The sequence below is a fragment of the Bubalus bubalis genome, chromosome X, assembly GCF_019923935.1.
Source record: "Bubalus bubalis isolate 160015118507 breed Murrah chromosome X, NDDB_SH_1, whole genome shotgun sequence".
NCBI lineage: Eukaryota > Metazoa > Chordata > Mammalia > Artiodactyla > Bovidae > Bubalus > Bubalus bubalis.
Window position 1 is genome coordinate 85,785,001 of NC_059181.1, and position 23,085 is coordinate 85,808,085.

At 35.1% G+C, this 23,085-nt stretch overlaps 1 protein-coding gene and 1 non-coding gene across 6 annotated transcripts in view; both read right to left on the reverse strand.

The window, feature by feature from the left end:
• Nucleotides 1-23,085, reverse strand: part of COL4A5 (collagen type IV alpha 5 chain) — a 252,771-nt gene that overhangs the window by 23,891 nt on the left and 205,795 nt on the right. For all 5 annotated transcript variants that reach the window (XM_006072346.4, XM_006072342.4, XM_006072345.4 and 2 more), the window contains 8 exons: nt 22,429-22,527; nt 20,905-20,994; nt 20,239-20,378; nt 6,507-6,633; nt 3,493-3,573; nt 2,760-2,858; nt 2,144-2,194; nt 644-829 (listed from right to left, as the gene is read on the reverse strand). In XM_006072346.4, coding sequence (XP_006072408.1) covers nt 644-829; nt 2,144-2,194; nt 2,760-2,858; nt 3,493-3,573; nt 6,507-6,633; nt 20,239-20,378; nt 20,905-20,994; nt 22,429-22,527 — 873 coding nt within the window. The remainder of the gene's footprint in view (nt 1-643; nt 830-2,143; nt 2,195-2,759; nt 2,859-3,492; nt 3,574-6,506; nt 6,634-20,238; nt 20,379-20,904; nt 20,995-22,428; nt 22,528-23,085) is intronic.
• LOC112582438 lies at nt 11,431-11,641 on the reverse strand. Its single transcript, XR_003106969.1, has one exon. It is a non-coding gene; the product is annotated as a small nucleolar RNA U3 (small nucleolar RNA).

The window sequence follows — 23,085 nt, forward strand, 5'->3', positions numbered from 1 at the left end:
AACAGCACAAACACAAAAGGAAAAGTGAACATTGGATGCAAAACTGAGACCATTAGAGCAGTTAACACAAGACAAATGAGGTATAGACATGAAGCTGGTATGAAGAGATCACTATTCAATTTAATCATGCTGTGATGTTGAAGATAAATTTGATTGCCTAGCTCCTAGAGAAGATAAATTTTTTTATTGTGCTTAGTGACATGTGCTGATCATATGACAGAACCATAGCAACATTTTTGGTATGGACCACAAGCATCTATTGGGTGATCACTAAAATGATTTCTGTGATAACATGCTGAGCAGCTCACATTAAAAATGCAGCTTGCATTTTGCTGTCAGGTTATCAGTATAGTTTTTTTTTTCCCTCAGTATAGCTTTATTTTAATAAAAAGACTAATAAATTCATTATTTCCTTTTTTTCCTCCAAGTTGGTTTGTTTTAGCTCAACTTTAAGTAAATGATGAAATACATTACTGAAAAGAATTATTAGATGCCATGGAAATGGATGGAGCCAGGAATAAAACAAGCTATTTCTTTTTAAGAAGTTCTTTGGATTGCAGATTTTAACGTCCTAAAGACTGAATAACCTGCCAGCAAAAATGGACTAATAAATAGACCATTCCCCTACCACTCATGTACATACCTGGTCTCCCAGGAGGACCTTGGGGTCCAGGGCTGCCTTTAGGGCCTTCCAGAGCTGGACCTGGAGAACCAGGAGGGCCTGGGGGACCCTGCAGACCAGGGAAACCATGAAAGCCTGGTTCACCCTTTGGACCTGGAAGGCCAGGGTTTCCTGGAATGCCAGGTAATCCTTCATCACCCTTTTGACCTATGAAAGCAAAGTCATGTTATAGAACATATTAAGTGATACTGAATACTAATTAGGCTTGCCTGTAAGACTAAAGCTACTCCCACTTATTAGAAAAAATAACAGGATTTACTAAGGTCATTTCTACCTCCTACCAAATCCCCAACCCATCCAGAAAACCCATTTTTTCTATTAGGCTTATCTGTTATCAGAACTATTTGTTAGAGTATGTATAGAAATATAGAAACAATAATAACTTGCATTCTAAAAGATATCCTTTGTGTTAGGAGATAGAGTAATGATCACATGACCAGTAGTTAGGAGGGAAAAAAGGGAGAAAAAAACAAAAGTATAAAATATTTACAAGAATAGGTTAGAGATAGCTAGAGGAAATTCCTAACACAAAATATTTTTAAAAAATTATTAATTTTAATTGGAAGCTAATTACTTTACAATATTGTGGTGGTTTTGCCATACATTAACATTAATCAGCCATGGGTGTACAGGTATTCCCCCATCTGTTTTGAGACAAATTTTTGAGACCATTGAAAGATATGGATCTTCAATGGTTGCTGTGTGTCCCCAACGACCATTCCATCCAAGATTTAGAATCACAATCTAGACAAACTGTTTTCAACAGCTTTTCTATACCACTGACATGCTGGAGAGCAATATAACAGTTATACATTAGAGTAATAATTTTTATGTTGGATTCATAAAAGGAATACAGGAATTTCTAAGTGATCTATGTGTGGTTTGAAAAAATCCTCCATAAATAGCTGATGGTCATTTCAGAACATAAAAATACGTATCTGTACACATTTAGTCATTTAATTAACTACTTGGGGCTTACAATGAGAGTAAAAACAAATGAGGGAGGTAGATGCGTGTGCACACATACCCTCCAAGATATAAATTAAAATGGAGTTTTCAATAGACATTTTTATGATTGGTACATATTTCTACAGTTTACTTATATTATCTTGGTTTTGGTTTCCATGGGGAAAAAAAAGTATTTTTCTTCTGGCTAAAAGAGCTTTTAAAAAATTACTGAAAAAAAGAAAAACTTACTGAAACCTAACTCTTCCTACAATTTTGCTTTCTTTATAATTTCCTTAACATTTATGAGGTTAATGAGAGATATCTGTATATTAATTTTCTTAATTGTGCATTTTTATAGTACAATAGCTTATACTAAGTTGCTAATTAAGAAATGCTTCAAGATGTAACTCTAGCTTTGAGTTGTCTGGGGTTGTATGTGGAGATGAAAAAATAAGTGTACTGGAGAATATTATCTTTTTACTGACTGATTTAACATGCTTTATTAAAGTTTACCAGAAAGTCCTGGAAGTCCAGGGGGTCCTGGGATTCCAAAGCCTGGTTGACCTGTCAGAACATAAACCCAAAACTTTCAAACAGATAATAATAACTGAAATAAGAAGAAATTATTTTTGGATTATTTAGGTTTTTAGCAAGTGCTGCAATGTATATCATACGAAACATGGAGAAGACTTATTTCCAACATGGAACTACAATTTGAACATGAAAAAATTATATAAACTTATATTCTACTTGTGATGAGTATTAAGTATATTTTTAAATACACATATCATATATATATATGTTTTTATATATTATATATATATATGTTTATATATATTATATACATTGCATGGTGAAAGAAGGTCATCCAGAGTAGTTAAAAAAAAGCTAGATAGCTTCTTGACATGGAAAATTGAGCAATAAAAGATTATGGAGTTTTTCATAAGAGGGAGGCAACTTGATTCAATAAATGTGAGGTAATATTCTCAGGAAGAAGGTAAATAGGAAGGGAGACGTGTATAGTAGCTTAGAGGATAAGGAAGAATTTCACTATGGGTACTTAAGGGCAAAAGCTAAAGTAGACAAGGAAGAAATTAGAAAATTAAGGACAATTAAAAAAATATAGTACCTGGTTCACCCTTCTGTCCAGCTGGTCCAGGAATACCATCTTGACCTGGTTTGCCTTTTTCACCTGGAGGCCCTGGTGGCCCAGGACGACCTCCACCACCTAAAGAACAGAGTACAGCAGGTTACACTTTTCTTCTCAATTTCCTTTTTCTCCTATATTCCCAATTCTTTTGATTTTAGCCTCAAATAATTCTAGCCAAAAGACACAGAGTGTCTCTGGGACATTTCTTTAAGTCATGAAACCTTGTGAAAAAGAAATAAAGGATAATGAGAATAAGGAACTGTTTTATCATCCACTCAGTATTCAAACTCACTTTCTCATTTAACCTATCTTTTAGAATATGTAAAAAAGCAAGGTGTGTGGAGGGGGGGAGAATGGAAGCGGGGTGAATTATAGGCCTCATAGGGGGCCAAAAGGAGTGATTTGCTTAGAACAGTAAACAAGCAAAACTACACTTTGCCATTCTAAAATAATGAGAACTTCTATCTACTATTATAGGATACCTGAAATAACTCTCCTTGGAAAAAGTGAGCCTGAAAAATAAGGTCCCATAATAATAATTTTAAGCAAATTTTATTAAGAATTGTTCATTTCGTATCTAACAAGTAGTATGGAGTGAATGATCAGCATGTTTGTCTTGAAAACGCGCACAGCTCCCAGAAATGATTTGACTTTCCAAAAATGAATAAGCCTTAATTTTATAGCATGGCAAATCCTTAGTTTTCATTCTTACCTACAGGACCAGGTTCTCCTGGAAGGCCAGGGTTCCCAGGAGGACCACTAATACCTTTTGGTCCAGGAAGGCCTGGGGTTCCTAGAGTAAAGAGCTCAATTTAATGATAAACAAAAACTGCATTGCTTTGAGAGCTACAATTCCAAGTTACAATTTAGAATGTTAGCATAGAAACAGTAAAGAATAGAAAGAAAACCCCCAAACACACTGGTGTTTGCTTGATGATTTAAGAATAATTTTAAGTTTTATATTGATTTATTTAGAGGCTGGCATTATTACATATTCATAATAAAAATAATTACCATAATATTATACTTGTAGAGTTAACTGGTAGGATTCTATTGTATGGACATATCAAAATTTTAAAAATCCATTCGTGTACTGTTGAACATTTGGGTTGTTGTCAGGTTTTAGCTATCATGAACACTATTCTATTTATGGAAACCTGGTCTACTTAGCTATTATGAGTAATGCTTCTATAAATATCTCTGAACTGGTATTTTTGTAGACACAAGTCTTAATTTATCTTTGGATAAATACTTAGATGGGGTGAAACTGCTGAGTCAGAGAATAGTTATATGCTCTGATTTATAAACAAACAACAATATTGGGAATCCCAGCTGCTCCAAGTTCTTATATAACATATACTGATCCAATTGTTTTAATAATAGCCATTCTGGGCAGAAATGTAATGCTACTTCATTATGGTTTTAATTTGCATTTCTCATATTGATCACTTTTGCATGTGTTTATTGGACATTCGTCTTATCTTCTTTTGTGAAATATCTGCTCCAAGTTTTCCTCATTTAAAAAAAATGGACTGCATGTCTTATTATTGAGTTGCAGAAGTTCTTTATATATCTCAGACATTAGTTATTTATGAGATATATGTTTTGTAAGTATTTTCTCCTAATGTGTAGCTTCCCTATTCATTTTTTAATTGTGTCTTTTGATGATCAGAAGTAAAGAAGAACTCAGTTTCTTTAAAATAAAAAAAACAGTGTGGAGCAATTGGACATTTGTATGAAAAAAAATGAACCTTGATCCCTAATCACATGATAAAACTATTTTTATTCAAGACAGACTATAAACTTAAATATCAAACCTTAAACACTGAAAGCTATAGAAAAAATTAGAATAGTTCCATAAACCTGAGTAGGCAAATATTTCTTAAATAAGATACAAAAAGCACTAACCATGAAAGTATATAAGAAATTAGACTTTAAAATGGAGAAGGAAATGGCAATCCACTCCAGTATTCTTGCCTGGAGAATCCCATGGACAGAGGAGCCTGTCTACAGTATGGGGTTGCAAAGAGTCAGACACAACTAAGTGACTAAACAACAAGAAGACTTAAAAAAAAGAAATTGGATTTTATCAAAATTAACATCACTAAGATGTGATTAAGAGTGAAAGGCAAATTTGCGACAGAATCTATTTGTAATACATGTATCTGACAAAGAACTCATATCCAGAATATATAAAGAACAGCTCTGAATCAATACCAAAAAAAGGCAAACAACTCATTAAATAAGAGCAAAAGGACTTAGAGCAGGCTCTTCATAAAAATGCTACCCAAATGGCCAATAAGTATATGAAAAGGTGTTTAATATTATTGTTCATTAGGAAAATGTAAGTTTAAACTTCATTGGGATACTTCTATATACTGACCAAAATTGCTAAAATTAAAAAGACTGACAATATCAAATGAGGTAAGGATACAGACAACTGGACACTTCGCAATACAAAGTACTAACCACTATACGATCATGGCAAGCCACCAGGAACTACCCGTAGACATTCAAACATTGCAGGTGGGACTCTAAGGCATAAAACCACTTTGGAAAACTGACACCATCTACTAAACTTAAATGTACACCTACTTTATGATTCAGTAATTCTACCACATAAATTTTTGTGTGAGAGAAATGAGTATGTAGGTCCCCAAAAAAACATGTTAAAGAATATTAATAGCATCTTTTTTCTTCATAGTTCCAAACTGGAAACAACCCAGAAGTCCATCAAGAAGAGAATAGGTAATTGATTATGGTTTATTTCTTCAATGGAATATTATGGAGCAATGATTAAAAAACCAAACTGCTGACAGGCAACAAGATAACTTTATCTTATATGCATAATGATGAGTGAAAGAAGTTAGACACAAAGATATATACTGTATGATTCCATTAATGTGAATTTCAAAAACAGGTAAAGTTAATTGGTAGTGATAGAAGTTATAGTAGTAGTTACCTGGGAGAGGGAGGTTCACTGTGAAGGGGAATAGGTAAATTTCATGGGGTAAGAGAATTGTTTTATACTTTGATATGTGTGGTGGGTACACGAATATATATATATATATAGATAGATAGATAGATAGATATGTAAATATTCATCTATTTTCTTGTACATTTTACTGTATCTAGGCTATACTTTAATAAAAAGGTTAAGGAAAAGATAATCAAAGACCCACTCCATCTGTGCCACAGTGCAATCCAAAAATCAAACAAAAATAAACACAAACATAAACAGAGCAGATACTTTATCAAGTTCAGATCACCTACTTGATTATAGTGCTAAGACCCTTTGCTTGCACAACTCAGTCCTTATCATTTGAATAAAGTGTATAATTGTTCTACCAACAGCCACCCACTGTGTGCCTGAGGACAACACTCTAAGAGAATCAGCAGCAGGCTACAGAACGGTAGTGTACATTACCACCTACAAAAATAGTAAGGCCTCTTAACTGACTTGTGGCTAGCAGTTAGACTCAAAAATGCTCCACCAGTCTCTATGCCCACAGGATATTGTACTGCTGAATTGGTAATGCCCATTTTCATTTTCTATGGAAAGAAATGTGGGCAAAAAAAGAAAAGTAAAAGAGATAGTTCGAGATTGCATTGCTGTCAGTATCTGAGAAATAGAACAGAGGTCTGTCAACTAAGAAGTTGCTTTATGACATAGATTAGAGTAAATAAGGAAGGAGAGAAAGAAGCATTTAAGAAAAGTAGTATTACCAGGGAATCCAGGAAGGCCTGGTTGTCCTTTTGCTCCAGGGGTCCCCGGTAATCCAGGCAAACCAGTTTCTCCCATAGAACCTTTGGTACCAGGGTTCCCTGGGTATCCAGGCAGACCAGGTTCACCCTAAAAATATGAATAAAAATATAAAACTGAAGTCTCTACATGATTTGGATTATATAACAACATAAAATTATTCATAGAGCTTTTACTGGATGTCAGGTCTTCTGTTAAGTGCTTTACATAAATTGCTTCATTTAATCATCAAAACAGCCCTTTAAGTTAGGCTTTATCATCTCCATTTAGAAATGTGAAGATTGAAATCTTTTTTTTTTTTATTTTATTTTATTTTTAAACTTTACATAATTGTATTAGTTTTGCCAAATATCAAAATGAATCCGCCACAGGTATACATGTGTTCCCCATCCTGAATCCTCCTCCCTTCTCCCTCCCCATTCCATCCCTCTGGGTCGTCCCAGTGCACCAGCCCCAAGCATCCAGTATCGTGCATCGAACCTGGACTGGCAACTCGTTTCATACATGATAGTTGAAATCTTAGAGAAACTCAAGTGCCTAAGGTCTTTGGTAAGTAGCAGAACTGGGATTTGAACCAAGGTCTGTCAGATTCCAGATCTCATGCTATTCCCATGAAATGTAGATGCATTATTCTCTTTAATACTAACAACTCTATAAGAAAGATACTATTATCCCCATTTTACAGTGATATAGCTAATAAGTGGTGGAATCCAAATTTGGGTCCAGGTAGCTTGATTTCAAAACCTGTGTTCATCATCCCTAGCATGCTACAATGAAATTAATTGCTTACAATAAGCGTGCCAAATAATAACCACAGTAGGTTCTATTGTAAAAGAGAAATTTCATCTTCACATGAAGAAGTCTATGAATTCTTCACTAGACATCTCAAATCCCCATTTCTTCCATGAAAACTTCCAGGACAAAGACAGCTTACCCTAAAAATTAGGGTAGGTTCTTATTCCATTATGTTTATAATTGTTTCACATATGCCCGTCTTGACTCTTCAACTACATTGAAAACTTATTTGTGGTCAGAGATAATTCATACATAGCTACCTTTGCTCAACATATATTTGCATTGTTTTCTTCTAATAAAGCCTTAGAAGAATTCATACCCATTTTCACAATTAAAACAATTTTTCCCAATAACAATGAGAATATATATGATAATACTAAATCTACCACAGTGTTCCCTGCTCTGCTCATGAGGACTGTGACCTGTCCAACAAAGTATTCAACATCACCTACTGAATATTTCCTTCTTCATTTAGTGCTTATGCTTGTCTAGGGGCATAAGATCATCTATTTGTGACTCAAATGTTTCCACATTATGTTAAAAGCTTTTTAAACAAATGACTTTTCTCCTTACATCCTATTTTTAAAAAAGTTAACAATCTCGCACTTGGAATACATGTATTTTTGTCTAAACACTTATAAATCAAACATGTGGCACATTTTTACACACATAATAAGTATACAATTAAAATTTGGATTGAACTGGTTCCATCTTGGGTATTTACACAAAAAGCTTTGAATAAAGTATCATAATTCTTGTTATTCATGAACCAATGATATTTATATATCAAAATTAAAAAACAACAAGAAGAAAATAACATTATCCTACTAGTGGTAAACATGCAAGGCAGTAGACAAACTTTTGATTATTTATAATAAAGTATGTTAAATTCTACAAAAAACCCCATATTGCAGGTTCAACCAGTACTTGTTTCCTAATACAGTTCTTACCACCCTACGGCTTACTCCTTCAAACCAACTAAATTGTAAAAAAGAAAGGAAATATTTCACTAAAACTTCTGAAAAGGACTAAAATTTTCTTGCTGAAGTTTCATGTTAGCTTTTATTATTTATGCACTTGCAGAAAAAATAATGAGTTTCAAAAAAATATATGCAAGATGTGAAAAAGAAGAGAGCACTCAGAAAATCAACAAACTGGCCAAGAATCCTGTAAATCATTTTGAGAAGGGAAAATTCTAGTCTACGTAATATTCTCAGCAAAAGCTAGGCATGACTTCAGTTCAGTTCAGTTCAGTGGCTCAGTCGTGTCCAACTCTTTGCGACCCCATGAATTGCAGCACACAAGGCCTCCCTGTCCATCACCAACTCCCGGAGTTTACTCAAACTCATGTCCATTGAGTCGGTGATGCCATCCAGCCATCTTATCCTCTGTCGTCCCCTTCTCCTCCTGCCCCCAATCCCTCCCAGCATCAGAGTCTTTTCCAATGAGTCAACTCTTCGCATGAGGTGGCCAAAGTACTGGAGTTTCAGCGTTAGCATCATTCCTTCCAATGAACACCCAGGACTGATCTCCTTCAGAATGGACTGGTTGCATCTCCTTGCAGTCCAAGGGACTCTCAAGAGTCTTCTCCAACACCACAGTTCAAAAGCATCAATCTTCGGCACTCAGCTTTCTTCACAGTCCAACTCTCACATCCATACATGACCACTGGAAAAACCATAGCCTTGACTAGATGGATGTTTGTTGGCAAAGTAATGTCTCTGTTTTTGAATATGCTATCTAGGTTGGTCATAACTTTCCTTCCAAGGAGTAAGCGTCTTTTAATTTCATGGCTGCAGTCACCATCTGCAGTGATTTTGGAGCCCAGAAAAATAAAGTCTGACACTGTTTCCACTGTTTCCCCATCTATTTCCCATGAAGTGATGGGACTGGATGCCATGATCTTAGTTTTCTGAATGTTGAGCTTTAAGCCAACTTTTTCACTCTCCTCTTTTATTTTCATCAAGAGGCTTTTGAGTCCCTCTTCACTTTCTGCCATAAGGGTGGTGTCATCTGCATATCTGAGGTTATTGATATTTCTCCCGGCAGTCTTGATTCCAGCTTGTGCTTCTTCCAGCCCAGCATTTCTCATGAAGTACTCTGCACATAAGTTAAATAAGCAGGGTGACAATATACAGCCTTGACATACTCCTTTTCCTATTTGGAACCAGTCTGTTGTTCGATGTCCAGTTCTAACTGTTGCTTCCTGACCTGCATATAGGTTTCTCAAGAGGCAGGTCAGGTGGTCTGGTATTCTCATCTCTTTCAGAATTTTCCACAGTTTATTGTGATCCACACAGTCAAAGGCTTTGGCATAGTCAATAAAGCAGAAGTAGATGTTTTTCTGGAACTCTCTTGCTTTTTTGATGATCCCGCAGATGTTGGCAATTTGATCTCTGGTTCCTCTGCCTTTTCTAAAACCAGCTTGAACATCTGGAAGTTCACAGTTCACATATTGCTGAAGCCAGGCTTGGAGAATTTTGAGCATTACTTTACTAGCGTGTGAGATGAAGGCATGACTTAAATATACTTAAACCATAAGTATCTACATTTATTCTAATGTCAAGCTTTGATATAATTCTTCTAAAATTTAGATATAACTGACATATTAGTTTCAGGTTTACAACATAATGATTCAGTATTCATATATATTATGAAATGATCATCATGGTAAGTTCAGTTAATACTAATCACCACACATAGTTATACAATTTTTGTTCTTGTGATGAAGTGATGAAAAGTTTTAAACAATTTTTAATATACAGTATAAATTGTAACTATAATCACCATGCTGTATATTAATTATATGCCCATCACTTACTTATTTTATTGCTAGAAGTTTGTACTTGTTAACCCCTTTCATCTATTTCACCCACCTCCACCCACCCCTGCCTCTAGCAACCACCAATGTATTCTCTGTACCCATGAACTTGGTTTTTGTTTATTGTTTTGATTTTGTTTATTTGGTTTTAGATTCTACGTATAAATGATATCATATGGTATTTGTCTTTGACTTATTTCATTTAGGATAATACCCTCAAGGTTCATCTAAGTTAACACAAATAGCAAGATTTAATTCTTTTTTATATGCTACTTCTTTATCCATTCATCTGTCAGTGGACATTTAGGTTGCTTCCACAGCGTGGCTATTGTAAATAATACTGCAATGAACAGAGGCGTGCAAGTATCTTTCCCAGTTATTCTCTGGATAAATACCCAGAAGGGGTGCTGCTGGATCACATGGTATGGTTCTATCTTTAACTTTACAAGGAACCTTGATAGTGTTTACCATAGTGGCTGCACGTATTTACAGTCCCACCAACAGTAGGCAAGGGTTCCTTTTCTCCACATCTTTGCCAGCACTTTTTTTTTTTTTATAATAATCATTCAAAAAGGTATGAGGTGAGATCTCATTATGACTTTGATTTGCATTTTCCTGATGATTAGTGATACTGAGAACCTTTACATGTACTTGTTGGCCATATGTATGCCTTTTTAGAAAAAATGTCTGTTCAGATTCTCTGCTCATTATTTAATCAGATTGGTTTTTTGTTATTGAGTTATTTGAGTTCTTTATATATTTTGGATACTAACCTCTAATCAGATGTATGACTTGGAAATTTTTTTCCCATTTAGTAGCTTGTCTTTTCATTTTGTTGGTTTCCTTTCCTGTGCAGAACTATTTTAGTTTGATGTAATCCCACTAATTTATTTCTTCTTGTTTTTGTTGCCTTTGCTTTGGTGTCCAGTTAAAAAGCTCATGGCTAAGACCAGTGTCAAGGAGTTTACTATCTGTGTTTTCTTTTAGTTTTATGGTCTCAGGTCTTATGTTCACATCTTTGATCTATTTTGAGTTGATTTCTGTATATGATGTAAGATAATGCTCCAGTTTCTTCCTTTTTTTTTGCATGTGGCTGTCCAATTCTCCCAACACCATTTACTGAAGAGACTGTCCCTTCTCCACTCTATAATCTTGGCTTCTTTGTTATAAGTTAATTGACCATACATGCCTGGGTCTATTTCTGGGACACCTATTCTGCTCCATTGATCTATGCATCCGTTTTGTGTGAATTCCATACTGCTTGTTTTATTTCAGCTCAGACAACGTTCTTTCCCTCTTACTCTCCCAAAGGAAGAGAACAATCATCAGTGACTAATGGCAGTTGCAGGAGCAACACCAACAGCTGGCTTCGTATTCAGGAGAGACTGCTGTGCCTCCTCCTTGTGGTTTTGGGTAGTCCACACATTCAGAGAAACTTCTCTAGTAACAAACGACAGAAACGATCCCTGAAAGTATAGTCTTCATCCTGTTTTGATTATTATAGGTTTGAAATATAGTCTCAATTCAGGGAGTATGATGCCTCCAGTTTTGTACATTTTTCTATTGCTTTGGCTATTTTGGGGGCTTCCCACATAGCTCACTCAGTAAAGAATCTGCCTGCAATGCTGGAGACCTGGGTTCGATTCCTGGGTTGAGAAGATCCCCTGGAAAAGGAAAGGCAACCCACCCCAGTATTCTTGCCTGGAGAATCCCATGGACAGAGAAGCCTGGCAGGCTACAGTCCATGGGGTTGCAAGAGTTGGACATGACTTAATGCTGTCTTTGGCTATTTTGGGGTCTTTTATGATTCCATACAAATTTTAGGATTGTTTGTTCTATTTTGTGAAAAATGTCATTGGAATTTTATAGGGATTGCTGTGAATCTATAGATTGCTTTGGTAGAATGAACATTTTAACAATATTATTTTTTTCAATCCATAAGCATGGAATATCTTTACTTTTGTTTGTGTCTTCTTCAATTTTTTCATCAATGTCTTACAGTTTTCAGTGGACAGGTCCCTTTGTTAAATTTATCCCTAGATCTTTTATTCTTTTTGATGCAGTGATAAATGGAATTGTTTTCTTAAGTTTTCTTTCTGCTAATTCGATTAGTGTATAGAAACACAACAGATTTTTAAAATATTTATTTGGCGTCCTACAAATTGAATTTGTTTATTCTGATAGTTTTTTGTTTTTTAAATATATAATATGTCACTTGCAAATAGGAACAGTTTTACTTCTTCCTTTTCTATTTGATTGCTTTTTACTTCTTTTCCTAGCCTAATTGCTCTGGCTAGGACTTCCAATGCTATGTTGAATAAAAGCGCAAGGGTGGGCATCCTTGCTTGTTCCTAATCTTAGAGGAAAAGTTCTCAAGTTTTCACCACTGAGAATGCTGCTGCTGCTGCTGCTAAGTCACTTCAGTCGTGTCTGACTCTGTGCGACCCCATAGACGGCAGCCCACCAGGCTCCCCCGTCCCTGGGACTCTCCAGGCAAGAACACTGGAGTGGGTTGCCATTTCCTTCTCCAGTGCATGAAAGTGAAAAGTGAAAGTGAAGTCGCTCAGTCGTGTCCAAATCTTAGCAACCCTATGAACTGCAGCCCATCAGGGTCCTCCGTACATGGGATTTTCCAGGCAAGAGTACTGGAGTGGGGTGCCATTGCCTTCTCCAGAGAATGATGCTAGTTGTGGGCTTATCTTGTATGGCCTTTATTATGCTGAGGTATGTTCCCTATATGCCTACTTTGTTGTTTTTTTTTTTTAAATCATATGTGGGTGTTGCATTTTTTCAAATGCTTTTCTGCATCTATTGTGAGGATCATATGATTTTTATCCTTCATTTTGTTAACGTAGTGTATCATATTGCTTGATTTACAGAAGTTGAGCCATCCTTGTGACTCTGGAATAAATTCCTCTCAATAATGGTGTAGGATCCTTTTAATGCATTGGAGTTTGGTTTACTAATATTTTATTGAGGATTTTTTCATCTATATTTACTAGTGTAATTTTCTCTTTTGTGGTGTCCTTGTGTGATTTTGGTATCAGGGTAATGCTGGCTTCATAAAATTAATTTGGAAATGTTCCTTTGTCCTCTAATTTTTGGGAAGAGTTTGAGAAGGATTGGTATTAATTTGTCTTTAAACTTTTGGTAGAACTCACCAATGACACGATCTGGTTCTAGACTTCTGTTTGTTGGGAGCTTTCATATAACTGAAAATGGAATATATATCACCCTTGATGAGTCAAATTTAACATTGTGAAACTAACAAATACAGTAGCACTATAAGACTAGAAAGCCATTTTTTAAAACTTTTAACTGGAGGATAATTACTTTTCATCTTGTGTTGGTTTCTGCCATACATCAACCTGAATCAGCCATAGGTATACATATGTCCCCTCCCTCTTGAACCTCCCTCCCACACCATCCTTCCCCTCACAGAGCACCCAATTCGAGCTCCCTGCATTCTATAGCAAATTCCCACTGCCTATCTGTTTTACATATGGTAATGTATATGTTTCCATGCTACTCTCTCAATTAATCCCACCCTGTCCTCCCACTGTGTCCACAAGTCTGTTTTCTATGTCTGCATCTCCACTGCTGCTCTGCAAATAGGCTCATCAATACCATCTTACTAGATTTCATATACATGCATCAATATACGATATTTATTTTTCTCTTACTGACTTACTTGACTCTGGATAACAGGCTCTAGGTTCATCTACCTCATTAGAACTGACTCAAATGTGTTTTTTTTTATGGCTAATATTCCATTGTATATATGTACCACAACTTTTTCATCCATTCATCTGTCATTGGACATCTAGGTTTTTTCCATGCCCGAGCTATTGTAAATAGTGTTGCAATGAACACTGGAGTACATGTGTCTCTTTCAATTATAGTTTTATCAGGGTATATGCCCAGTGAGTGTGATTTGTTGGGTCATGTGGTTCTATTCTTAGGTTTTTTTTGTTTTTTTTTTTTTTTTAATGGAAATCTCCATACTGTTCTCCATAGTAGCTGTATCATTTTACATTCCCACCAACAGTGCAAGAGGGTTCCCTTTTCTCCACACCCTCTCCAGAACTTATTGTTTGTAGATTTTTTGATGATGGCCATTCTGACTGGTGTGAGGTGACACTTCATTGTAGTTTTGGTTTGTATTTCTCTAATAATGAGCAGTGCTGAGCATCTTTTCTAGTGTTTTTTTAGCCATCTGTATGTCTTCTTTGGAGAAATGTCTGTTTAGGTCTTCTGCTCATTTTTTGATTGGGTTGTTTTACTGATGTTGAGCTGTATGAGCTGCTTATATATTCTGGAGATTAATCCTTTGTCAGTTGTTTCAATTGCAATTATTTTCTCCCATTCTGAGGGTTGTTTTTTAATCTTGTTTGCTGTTTCCTTTGCTGTGCAAAAGCTTTTAAGTTTAATTAAGCCCCATTGGTTTATTTTTATTTCCATTACTCTAGGAGGTGGGTAAAAGAGGATCTTGCTGTGATGTATGTCATAGAGTGTACTGCCTGTTTTCCTCTAAGAGCTTTATAGTTTCTGGCCTTACATTTAAGTCTTTAATCTAATTTGAGTTTATTTTTGTATATGATGTTAGAAAGTGATTTAGTTTCATTCTTTTACATGTTGTTGCCCAGTTTTCCCAGCACCACTTATTGAAGAGGGTGTACAGATGGAGAGATATACTATGTTCTTGGAATGGAAGAATCAATATTGTGATGATGAATGTACTAACCAAGTAATCTACAGATTCAATGCAATCCCTATCAAACTAACAATGGTATTTTTCACAGAACTAAAACAAAAAAAATTCAAAGTTTGTATGCAAACACAAAAGACCCCAAAGAGTCAAAGCAATCTTGAAAAAGAAAAAACGGAGCTGGAGGAAGCAACTTTCCTGACTTCAGATTGTACCACAAAGCTACAGTCCTCAAAACAGTATGGTACCGGCACAAAAACAGAAATATAGACCAATGGAAGAAGAAAGAAAGCCCAGAGATAAACTCACACAACAATGGGTACCTTATCTTTGACAAGGGAGGCAAGAACATACAATAGAATGCTTTTTAACAAGCCTGAAACTAGAACTGCTTTCAAGATCACTATGTGGTATAACAGGCAGTCTATGTAGAAATACTTGTCAGGTTGATAACTTTTTTGCTTTTAAAATTCAAATTGGTAAACTAAGAGCATCTAAATCATAGTCATTCTCTACTATCTCTTAATAACAGGATCTCCCTTCCATTCCATGCAATAACTTAAGACTTGGAATAAAATATCATGCTGACCCCAATACACAAAATAGAAGACATCAAAGTTGGTGATATAGCTAATACTGTTTGTTATTGTGTTCCATTGTAATATTGAAGAAGCACTGCCAGTAAGGGGAAAAAAATAGGATAAGCTGAAAATATTTGATGAGAAAGAGTAAAAACCATTCTTTGTTTTATGGCAAGAAGAGTATTACAATAATAGTCCAATCATTTGGAAGCTGTGGTTCCCACATAATTATTAAATTTTTACAGTTAAATTTATATTTGCAGATTAAAGATACCATGAACCAAGCCATACATAAGTTCTTCTTTAGTTAGGAAATATTAATGATAGGGATACTAAAGAGTGAATGCAGAGATACTCGTAGTTAACATTTTACTAAATGATGTAGCAAAGGCAGTATAAAATATCTTCAAGTCTGCATGCTACTTACCTCTCCCAGGTAGTGAAATTTTAAGCTAATAGGGACAAATTGATAAATAATGGCTCAAAGTTGCTTGAGTAGGCCAAAATATGGTACATGGGATTCAAAGTACATGTTAAGGTGATGAATTTAGAGAAAAGGTAATGAACTCAGAGAAAAATATTATGAACTACGTTTGTAACATAATAGGCCCTATGGTATCCTTCACCACCCAAGGAAGCTAAAATCTTTAGTAACTACAGGTCTATTCAGAAAAATCTATTCTTTATCATGCAGCCTTGGTAAATTGTATGTTTTTAGGAATTTGTCTGTTTCAAAGTTATCCAATTTGCTATTGTACACTTGTTCACAGTACTCTCATCTTTTTTATTTCTGTAAATTTAGTGGTGATGTGCCCTCTTTCATTTCTAATTTTAAGTATGTGAGTCCTCTCTCTTTTAGCCAGTCTACCTGAATGTTTTTCAATTGTGTTTATCTTTTTGAAAGAACAACCTCTTGGTTTTATTCATTTTCTCTATTGTTTTTAATCTCTACTCTATTTATTGTTGCTTTAATCTTTATGATTTCCTTCCTTCTACCAGTTTTGGGGTTGAGTTTGTTCTTTTTCTAGTTCCTGAAGGTGTAATGCTAAATTCTGATTTAGGATCTTTCTTCTTCAATGCAAGCATTTACACTATAAATTTCCTTGTTAACATTACTTTTGCTGGCTCGTGTAAGTTTTGGAATTTTGTGTTTTCATTTGTCTCAAGATGTTTTCTAATTTCACTTGTGTCCTCATCTTTGCCCCACTGGTTGTTAAGAGTATGTCCTTTAATTTCTACATATTTGTGAATTTTCCAGCTTTCCTTTTGCTGTTTACAATCTAATGTAATTAGAAAAGGATCTTTGTATGGTTCCAATGTTTTAAAATTTATTAAGACTTATTTTGTAGCCTAATGTATGCTCTGTTCTGAAGAATGTTTCTTGTGCACTTGAAAAAAATGTATACTCTGATGTTGTGAGATGGCCTATTCTGATGATAGCCATTCTGGCTGGTGTGAAGTGATATCTCACTGTAGTTTTGATTTGCATTTCTCTAATAACTGGGGTGGCATGTTCTGTATAGGCCTGTTAGGCCTGATTGACTTTGCCCATTTAAAAATTGGTCTACTTTCTTATTGAATTAGAGTTTTCTAAAAAATAAATTCTGGATACAAATCTCTTGTCTGATATATCATTTGCAAATATTTTCTCCCTTTCTCTGGGTTGTCTTCTCACTTTTTGACATTATCATTTGCAGCATAATATTTTAATGTGGTTCAATTTATTTATTTTTCTTTGTTTGCTTGTGTGTTTGGTGCCATGTTTAAGAAATAATTATCCTAACCCAAGGTCATAGGATATGTTTTCTTCTAAGATTTTCTGCTTGTCAAAAAAATCTATCTAGGATTATGACAAGAATTGTTCTGTCTATAGTATGATTAGATTTTAAGAAGGAGTAATGGGAGCTAGAAATATTATACCACATTAAAAGAATATAGTCATTAAATATAAAAGTTATAGAAATCTTAGATACTATCTAGTCCACCTCTCTCATCTCACAGACAAAGATTATGTATAGAATACTTTATAATTTACAAAGTGTTTTTTAATCTAATTGAAACCTCACAATATCTCTGTGTAATAGGTTATATAATTCTTCTTTCTATTTTACTGACAAAGTAATGAAGATAGAAAAGAATTAAGTGACTTACAAGGTCATTCAGACAGACTCAGGACTCAAGCTTCTGCCTATTAATTCTCTGTCCAGGGTTTTCAGTGTACTTATATTAATTATGCTTTTTGACTAACAAGGACACTGTCTTATAAAGTGTGTCATTTGTAAAACAAAGTACCATCTGACCTTTTACCACTTTATCCTTACTTCTTAACAACTAAATACAGAATTTTTTTTCTATGCTTGACATCTCCTGATCATACTATCATGTTCCTGAAACTTTTATTCTACTCTTCTTTTACAGTAATAGGCAAGAAGTCCTCATTTTGCTCAAAAGTATGGGACTACAAAAATGAAAATGCAAGATGAAACCATGTAACAAGATTTTAAAAAATCAATGGGAAGAACATGCTTCTATGACCTTTAAAAGTTTTTCTCATAACATTAAAATCCTCTTCACATCAGTTACATATATAAAGAAAGTCAAGTTCATATGTTGATCATTTAGTCTTCACTAGCTTTCTTGGCTGCACATCTGAAGTCTCTCAAATGGTGGCAATGTAAACATTTCTTTGGTTGGCTATTTCATCTCTAATTACATCTACATTAGATATAAATTTCACTTCCAGTGTTATTACCTTTCCTTTTTTAAGCTGCACTTTCATCACTGTTGATCAGTTTTCTCTTTGATTATTCACTTTTGTTAAATTTCAAGTTGGTTTGTCAATGAGAGACAGAGGCAACACACCTACATTGCTTTGCTGTCAATGCATGATGGGAAAACAGATTCACAGTGACTAATTACTGACAGAATTTGAAAGAAGTGAAATGACTGCTCACTGATCATGATGCACAGTAGTTATTTACATACTGGTTTAGGGACTGAAGACTAATATATCAGGTAACTTAAACCTGATCTGTATTGTTGTGGACTGATGTCATTTAACTAATTTGTAGTAACAAATTTGGCATGTCAGACTGTACAAAGCAAAGACTGCCTGCATCTATTAGAACTGAGTGTAAGATCTTATTTTTTAAATAAGTGTCATCATTTTAAGATAAAATAATACCATCTTAAAGAAACAACAGAATACTTCAAATACATGACTTCCTGGTTTTATCAACTCTGCAAGTATCCAAGCTTAGTGTAGAATTTGCTTATTGAAATACATTTGTAGGCTGCATAGAAAAACTAAGAGTTAGCATCTTACTTAGAGAGTTGAATACACTGTGGACACTGGCTAACTGAAACATGTTTTTCTGCTGAATTTATTATAATTTCAGAGATGATTTGTTATGGTCATTTTGGTTCCATTATATGGATGCTAAAATTCGCTCAGTCTAAAAAAAATATGGATGAACATATTTATAAAATTTTTAAATGAAATTTAAATTCAATGAGTAAATAATGGAGTTTGTAACAAATGGTTTTAAGTTATATGGATAATTTATTTGGGAAAAATATATAGTTCCTCACCTCACACAACATATAGAAAAGAAAAATTTAAGCTCTATACTGCTAATCTGTAATTAATAAGCAGAAATTTCTCTTGATTACTTCTTACAATAAGTTGACTAGGCAATCAAAATATAGCCTTTTGCATACTATTAACAAGAAATTATCTTAAAAATATTATTCAATGAATTCTTATCTCAGTGAGAACTTTCACTAATTCCACAATTACTTTTCTAATACTCTCAAGTTTTGTGTTGTAACTGAATGATTGAACATCATTGCTGCTGCTGCTGCTAAGTCGCTTCAGTCGTGTCTGACTCTGTGCAACCCCATAGACGGCAGCCCACCAGGCTCCACTGCCCCTGGATTCTCCAGGCAAGAACACTGGAGTGGGTTGCCATTTCCTTCTCCAAGTGAAAAGTGAAAGTGAAGTCACTCAGTCATGTCTGACTCTCAGTGATCCCATGGACTGCAGCCTACCAGGCTCCTCCATCCATGGAATTTTCCAGGCAAGAGTACTGGAGTGGGGTGCCATCGCCTTCTCCATTATGAGACAAACAGTTCACTGTGAGAAGACACTTGCAATGTATATAATAGACAATGGACGCATCTTGGTTAGTTATAAAATACTTCTGCAAATAGGAATTACTACCCTTTTACATGGAATTAAGCAGTTATCAAATATTTGAAAGTTCAGTGATTCTTAAACAAGTTCTAAATTTGATCCCTTGAGAAATAACACCAAAGTTTTCACAGTGACTAGCGGCATAGAGGGATATGTAAAACTGTTTCAGAGAACCACTTCATACATGCATTTAAGAATACTATTTCACTTTCATTAATTTTATGAGTTACTTTGCTTGTAAGCCTCTTCAAGTTAGTTAATAATATTAGGACAAAGACCAACAACTCTATCACTAAAAGGGAAAGGAAAACCAAAACTAGGCAGAAATATGCCTTTCAGTTACTGAAACATACTCAAAGAGCAAGATAGAGAGAAAATAAAGAAATCAGAAAGATCCCCCCTTCATCCTTCTTTGGATTGGCTGCAAACTCTAAAACAAATCTCCTTACAATATAAAAGAGAAAGGATGAATTTCTTGCTCAGAGATTCATGTCACACTATACTATATCACACTATAGTTTAAGGAAGAATTAGGAGCAAGCACAGTGTTAAAGAAAAATCATATCTGCTCAGGCATATACCTGAGTAGGATTACCTTTGGGCCAGGAAGACCTGGAAGACCAATGCCTGAAATACCAGGATCACCTTTTTCTCCTTTCTGTCCAGGTAATCCTGGGGAGCCAGGTTGTCCAGGAACTCCAGGAGGTCCGAAAGACCCTTTTGGACCCTGTGGGCCTGTTAAAAACACATAACATGCAATCTTTTACAAAATATTGTATAGGATATATATAATGCACATGACCACACAAAAAGATTTTTAAAAAGAATTTCACAAAGTCTGATTTATATAATAAAGAGCTTTATAATCAGAATTGTATAAAAGCCTATTTTTAAAGGAAGTTTAAATGAAAGGGAGTATGTGTTCATGCTAAGTCACTTAAGTCATGTCAGTCTCTTTGTGACCCTATGGTCTGTAGCCTGCCAGGTTCTTGTGTCCATGGGATTCTCCAGGCAAGAATACTGGAGTGGGTTGAAAGGGGGTATAGTTGGAGAAAAAAATGTAAGTTTGTGAATTCTTTCTAAAGTTCTGTCTCTTAATTCCCACTTTAAATACTTGTATAATGAGAGAGCTCTACCCACTGACTGCTTTAGATATCACCTCAGTTTGACTCTGTCAACAACAGTTTCTTTTCTGATAACAAAGATAGTCAACCATCTTCCATTAATGGAACTAAATATCTGGGAGATGTTCATCACTCACCTGGAAAACCCATATCACCCATGTTTCCTTTCAGTCCAGGAGGTCCTGTAAGTCCTGGCATTCCAGGGAGACCAGGGTTACCCTTGGGACCTAGAAAAGTCAAATTGCTTAAAATTAAGACAAGTCAGCAATATTATGGTTGCTTGGTTTCCTGGAATGGGTCGTAATTAAAATGAAAGCATGAGGCTGAATGGACCAAATCTTAATATATGATAAAGTTCCACAGATCTAACTGGACATAAGATAGGGAAAAATTATCAAGAAATCTCCTTAGGAACATATTACAATATAATCACAGCAATAGAGAGCTCCCAATACACATTTATTTAAAAATGCAAGAATCTTGTGTCTTGCCCTAAAACTACTCCAATTAACTGAAGTCTTATTTGTTGTACACATATAACTATCACCGGGACATCTTGTTTCTTGCCCTAAAACTATTCCAACCACTTGAAGTCTTATCTGTCATATGTGTATAACTACCTTACTATATTTATCACAGATAAATCCAATTTAAAGAGAGTCTTTTAAAAAGATTCAGAAGCTTTTCCATTGAAAGCCTTATCATGTGCAACCAGAAGAGGAAAGTGGTAACCTGTCATGATACATACACCTTTGGCACATTAAGCCAGGGGTAGGTAAGAGTTGATGGAGATGTACTGGACTATCTTCCCCCAGCAGTCATGGCTACTGTGTTCAGTCATGGCTGCTGTGTTTGCATTCTTCCCAGAGCTTAGATACTTCAGTTCTGTGGTGTCATCTAGGTATTTTCCAAGGATCACAATGTTGCCTTCAACATTATTTGCTTTTATTTTTTATTTCACACTGTCTTCTCACTTGGGAAAGAATGCAAAGTATATGAAAGATAGATACGGAGATAATTATTCCTTCCAACTACATTAAGATAATATAGTATACAGTCCAGAGCAGAATAACTGATCTAAAGGGCTCTTAGGAGGATGGTAACCAGCCACTCTTTATTGTTTAGGGGTCCAACTAAAGGAAAATGGTTTAAGAAGCAACAATAAAAAGTTTTATTAGAAATTAAAAAATCCAAATTTATTGTAAGAGTGATTAATGCTATAAAACATTACCAATGAAGGTTGTGAAATTCTTACTCCTAGAAACTTTTAAATCTAGAAATGGCAGTCATCTGTTTTACATGGTTTAATGATTAACTTGTCTGAAGGTAAAAAAATGAAAAGGGTGAATTCTTTAGGCTCCTAACAGATAACTGTCTAATTTACATATGCTACAATGTATATAAATAAAATATAGCACCTTACTTGGATGTACTTCTGATTCTGTGTATATTCTGAGGCCACAAAAAAGAAGAAATTGAGTAAAGAAAAATATCCTACAAGTCTTTTCTGTTGACATTTGTGCCAATGGCAACATTTTTGTTAAGGGGAGGTCCATATCTCAGTTGCTTCAAATATCACTACACATGATAAATACATGATTACTTTGTTCCAGGGGTCAGGGTCAGCCACCCAACTGCTACAGGTGGTTTATCATACTTACCTGCTGGTCCTGGCAATCCAGGTTGTCCACTCAGTCCAGGTTGCCCTGGGTCTCCAGGTAAACCCTGGTAACCTTTTGGCCCTGCAACTCCAGGAATACCTTCCAAGTATGAGCATAAGAAAGACAAGTTAGGCTGGTATTATTAATCATTAAATCCATTTGGCAAAGCAAGCTACCCAAACTCTGAAATATGAATGAAATATAGGAACCAGTGATATTCTGATATAGTATGAACCAATAGCACTGGACTCATTAAAATCTCCCACTTTTTAATGTAGCTACCATTAAGAACTTCGGAGCACTCAATAATTAAGCCACTTTCCTCTTTGGGCCTCAGTTTCTTACACTGTAAAATGAAGGAATTGGGGCAGGCTGTCTCTGCATTATCTCTTAGATTCTATAACTATCTTTCACAACCTTATATCAAGGCAAATACAGTTTACTGACACTATTTTGCAGAAGGTATAATGGAAAGAGAAGCTTTGCAAGAAGTAAATCAAGAAATATAACTCATTTTAACAATAATACAAAATTAGGTGGCCTTGCCTCTTTCATGATTATATACAAAATTACAGTAATGTCTTAAAGTTCTTATTTGAGGAGAAATCTTACCAAGCCCTGCTCACAAGGAAACTTATAACATCTATGTGTACACAC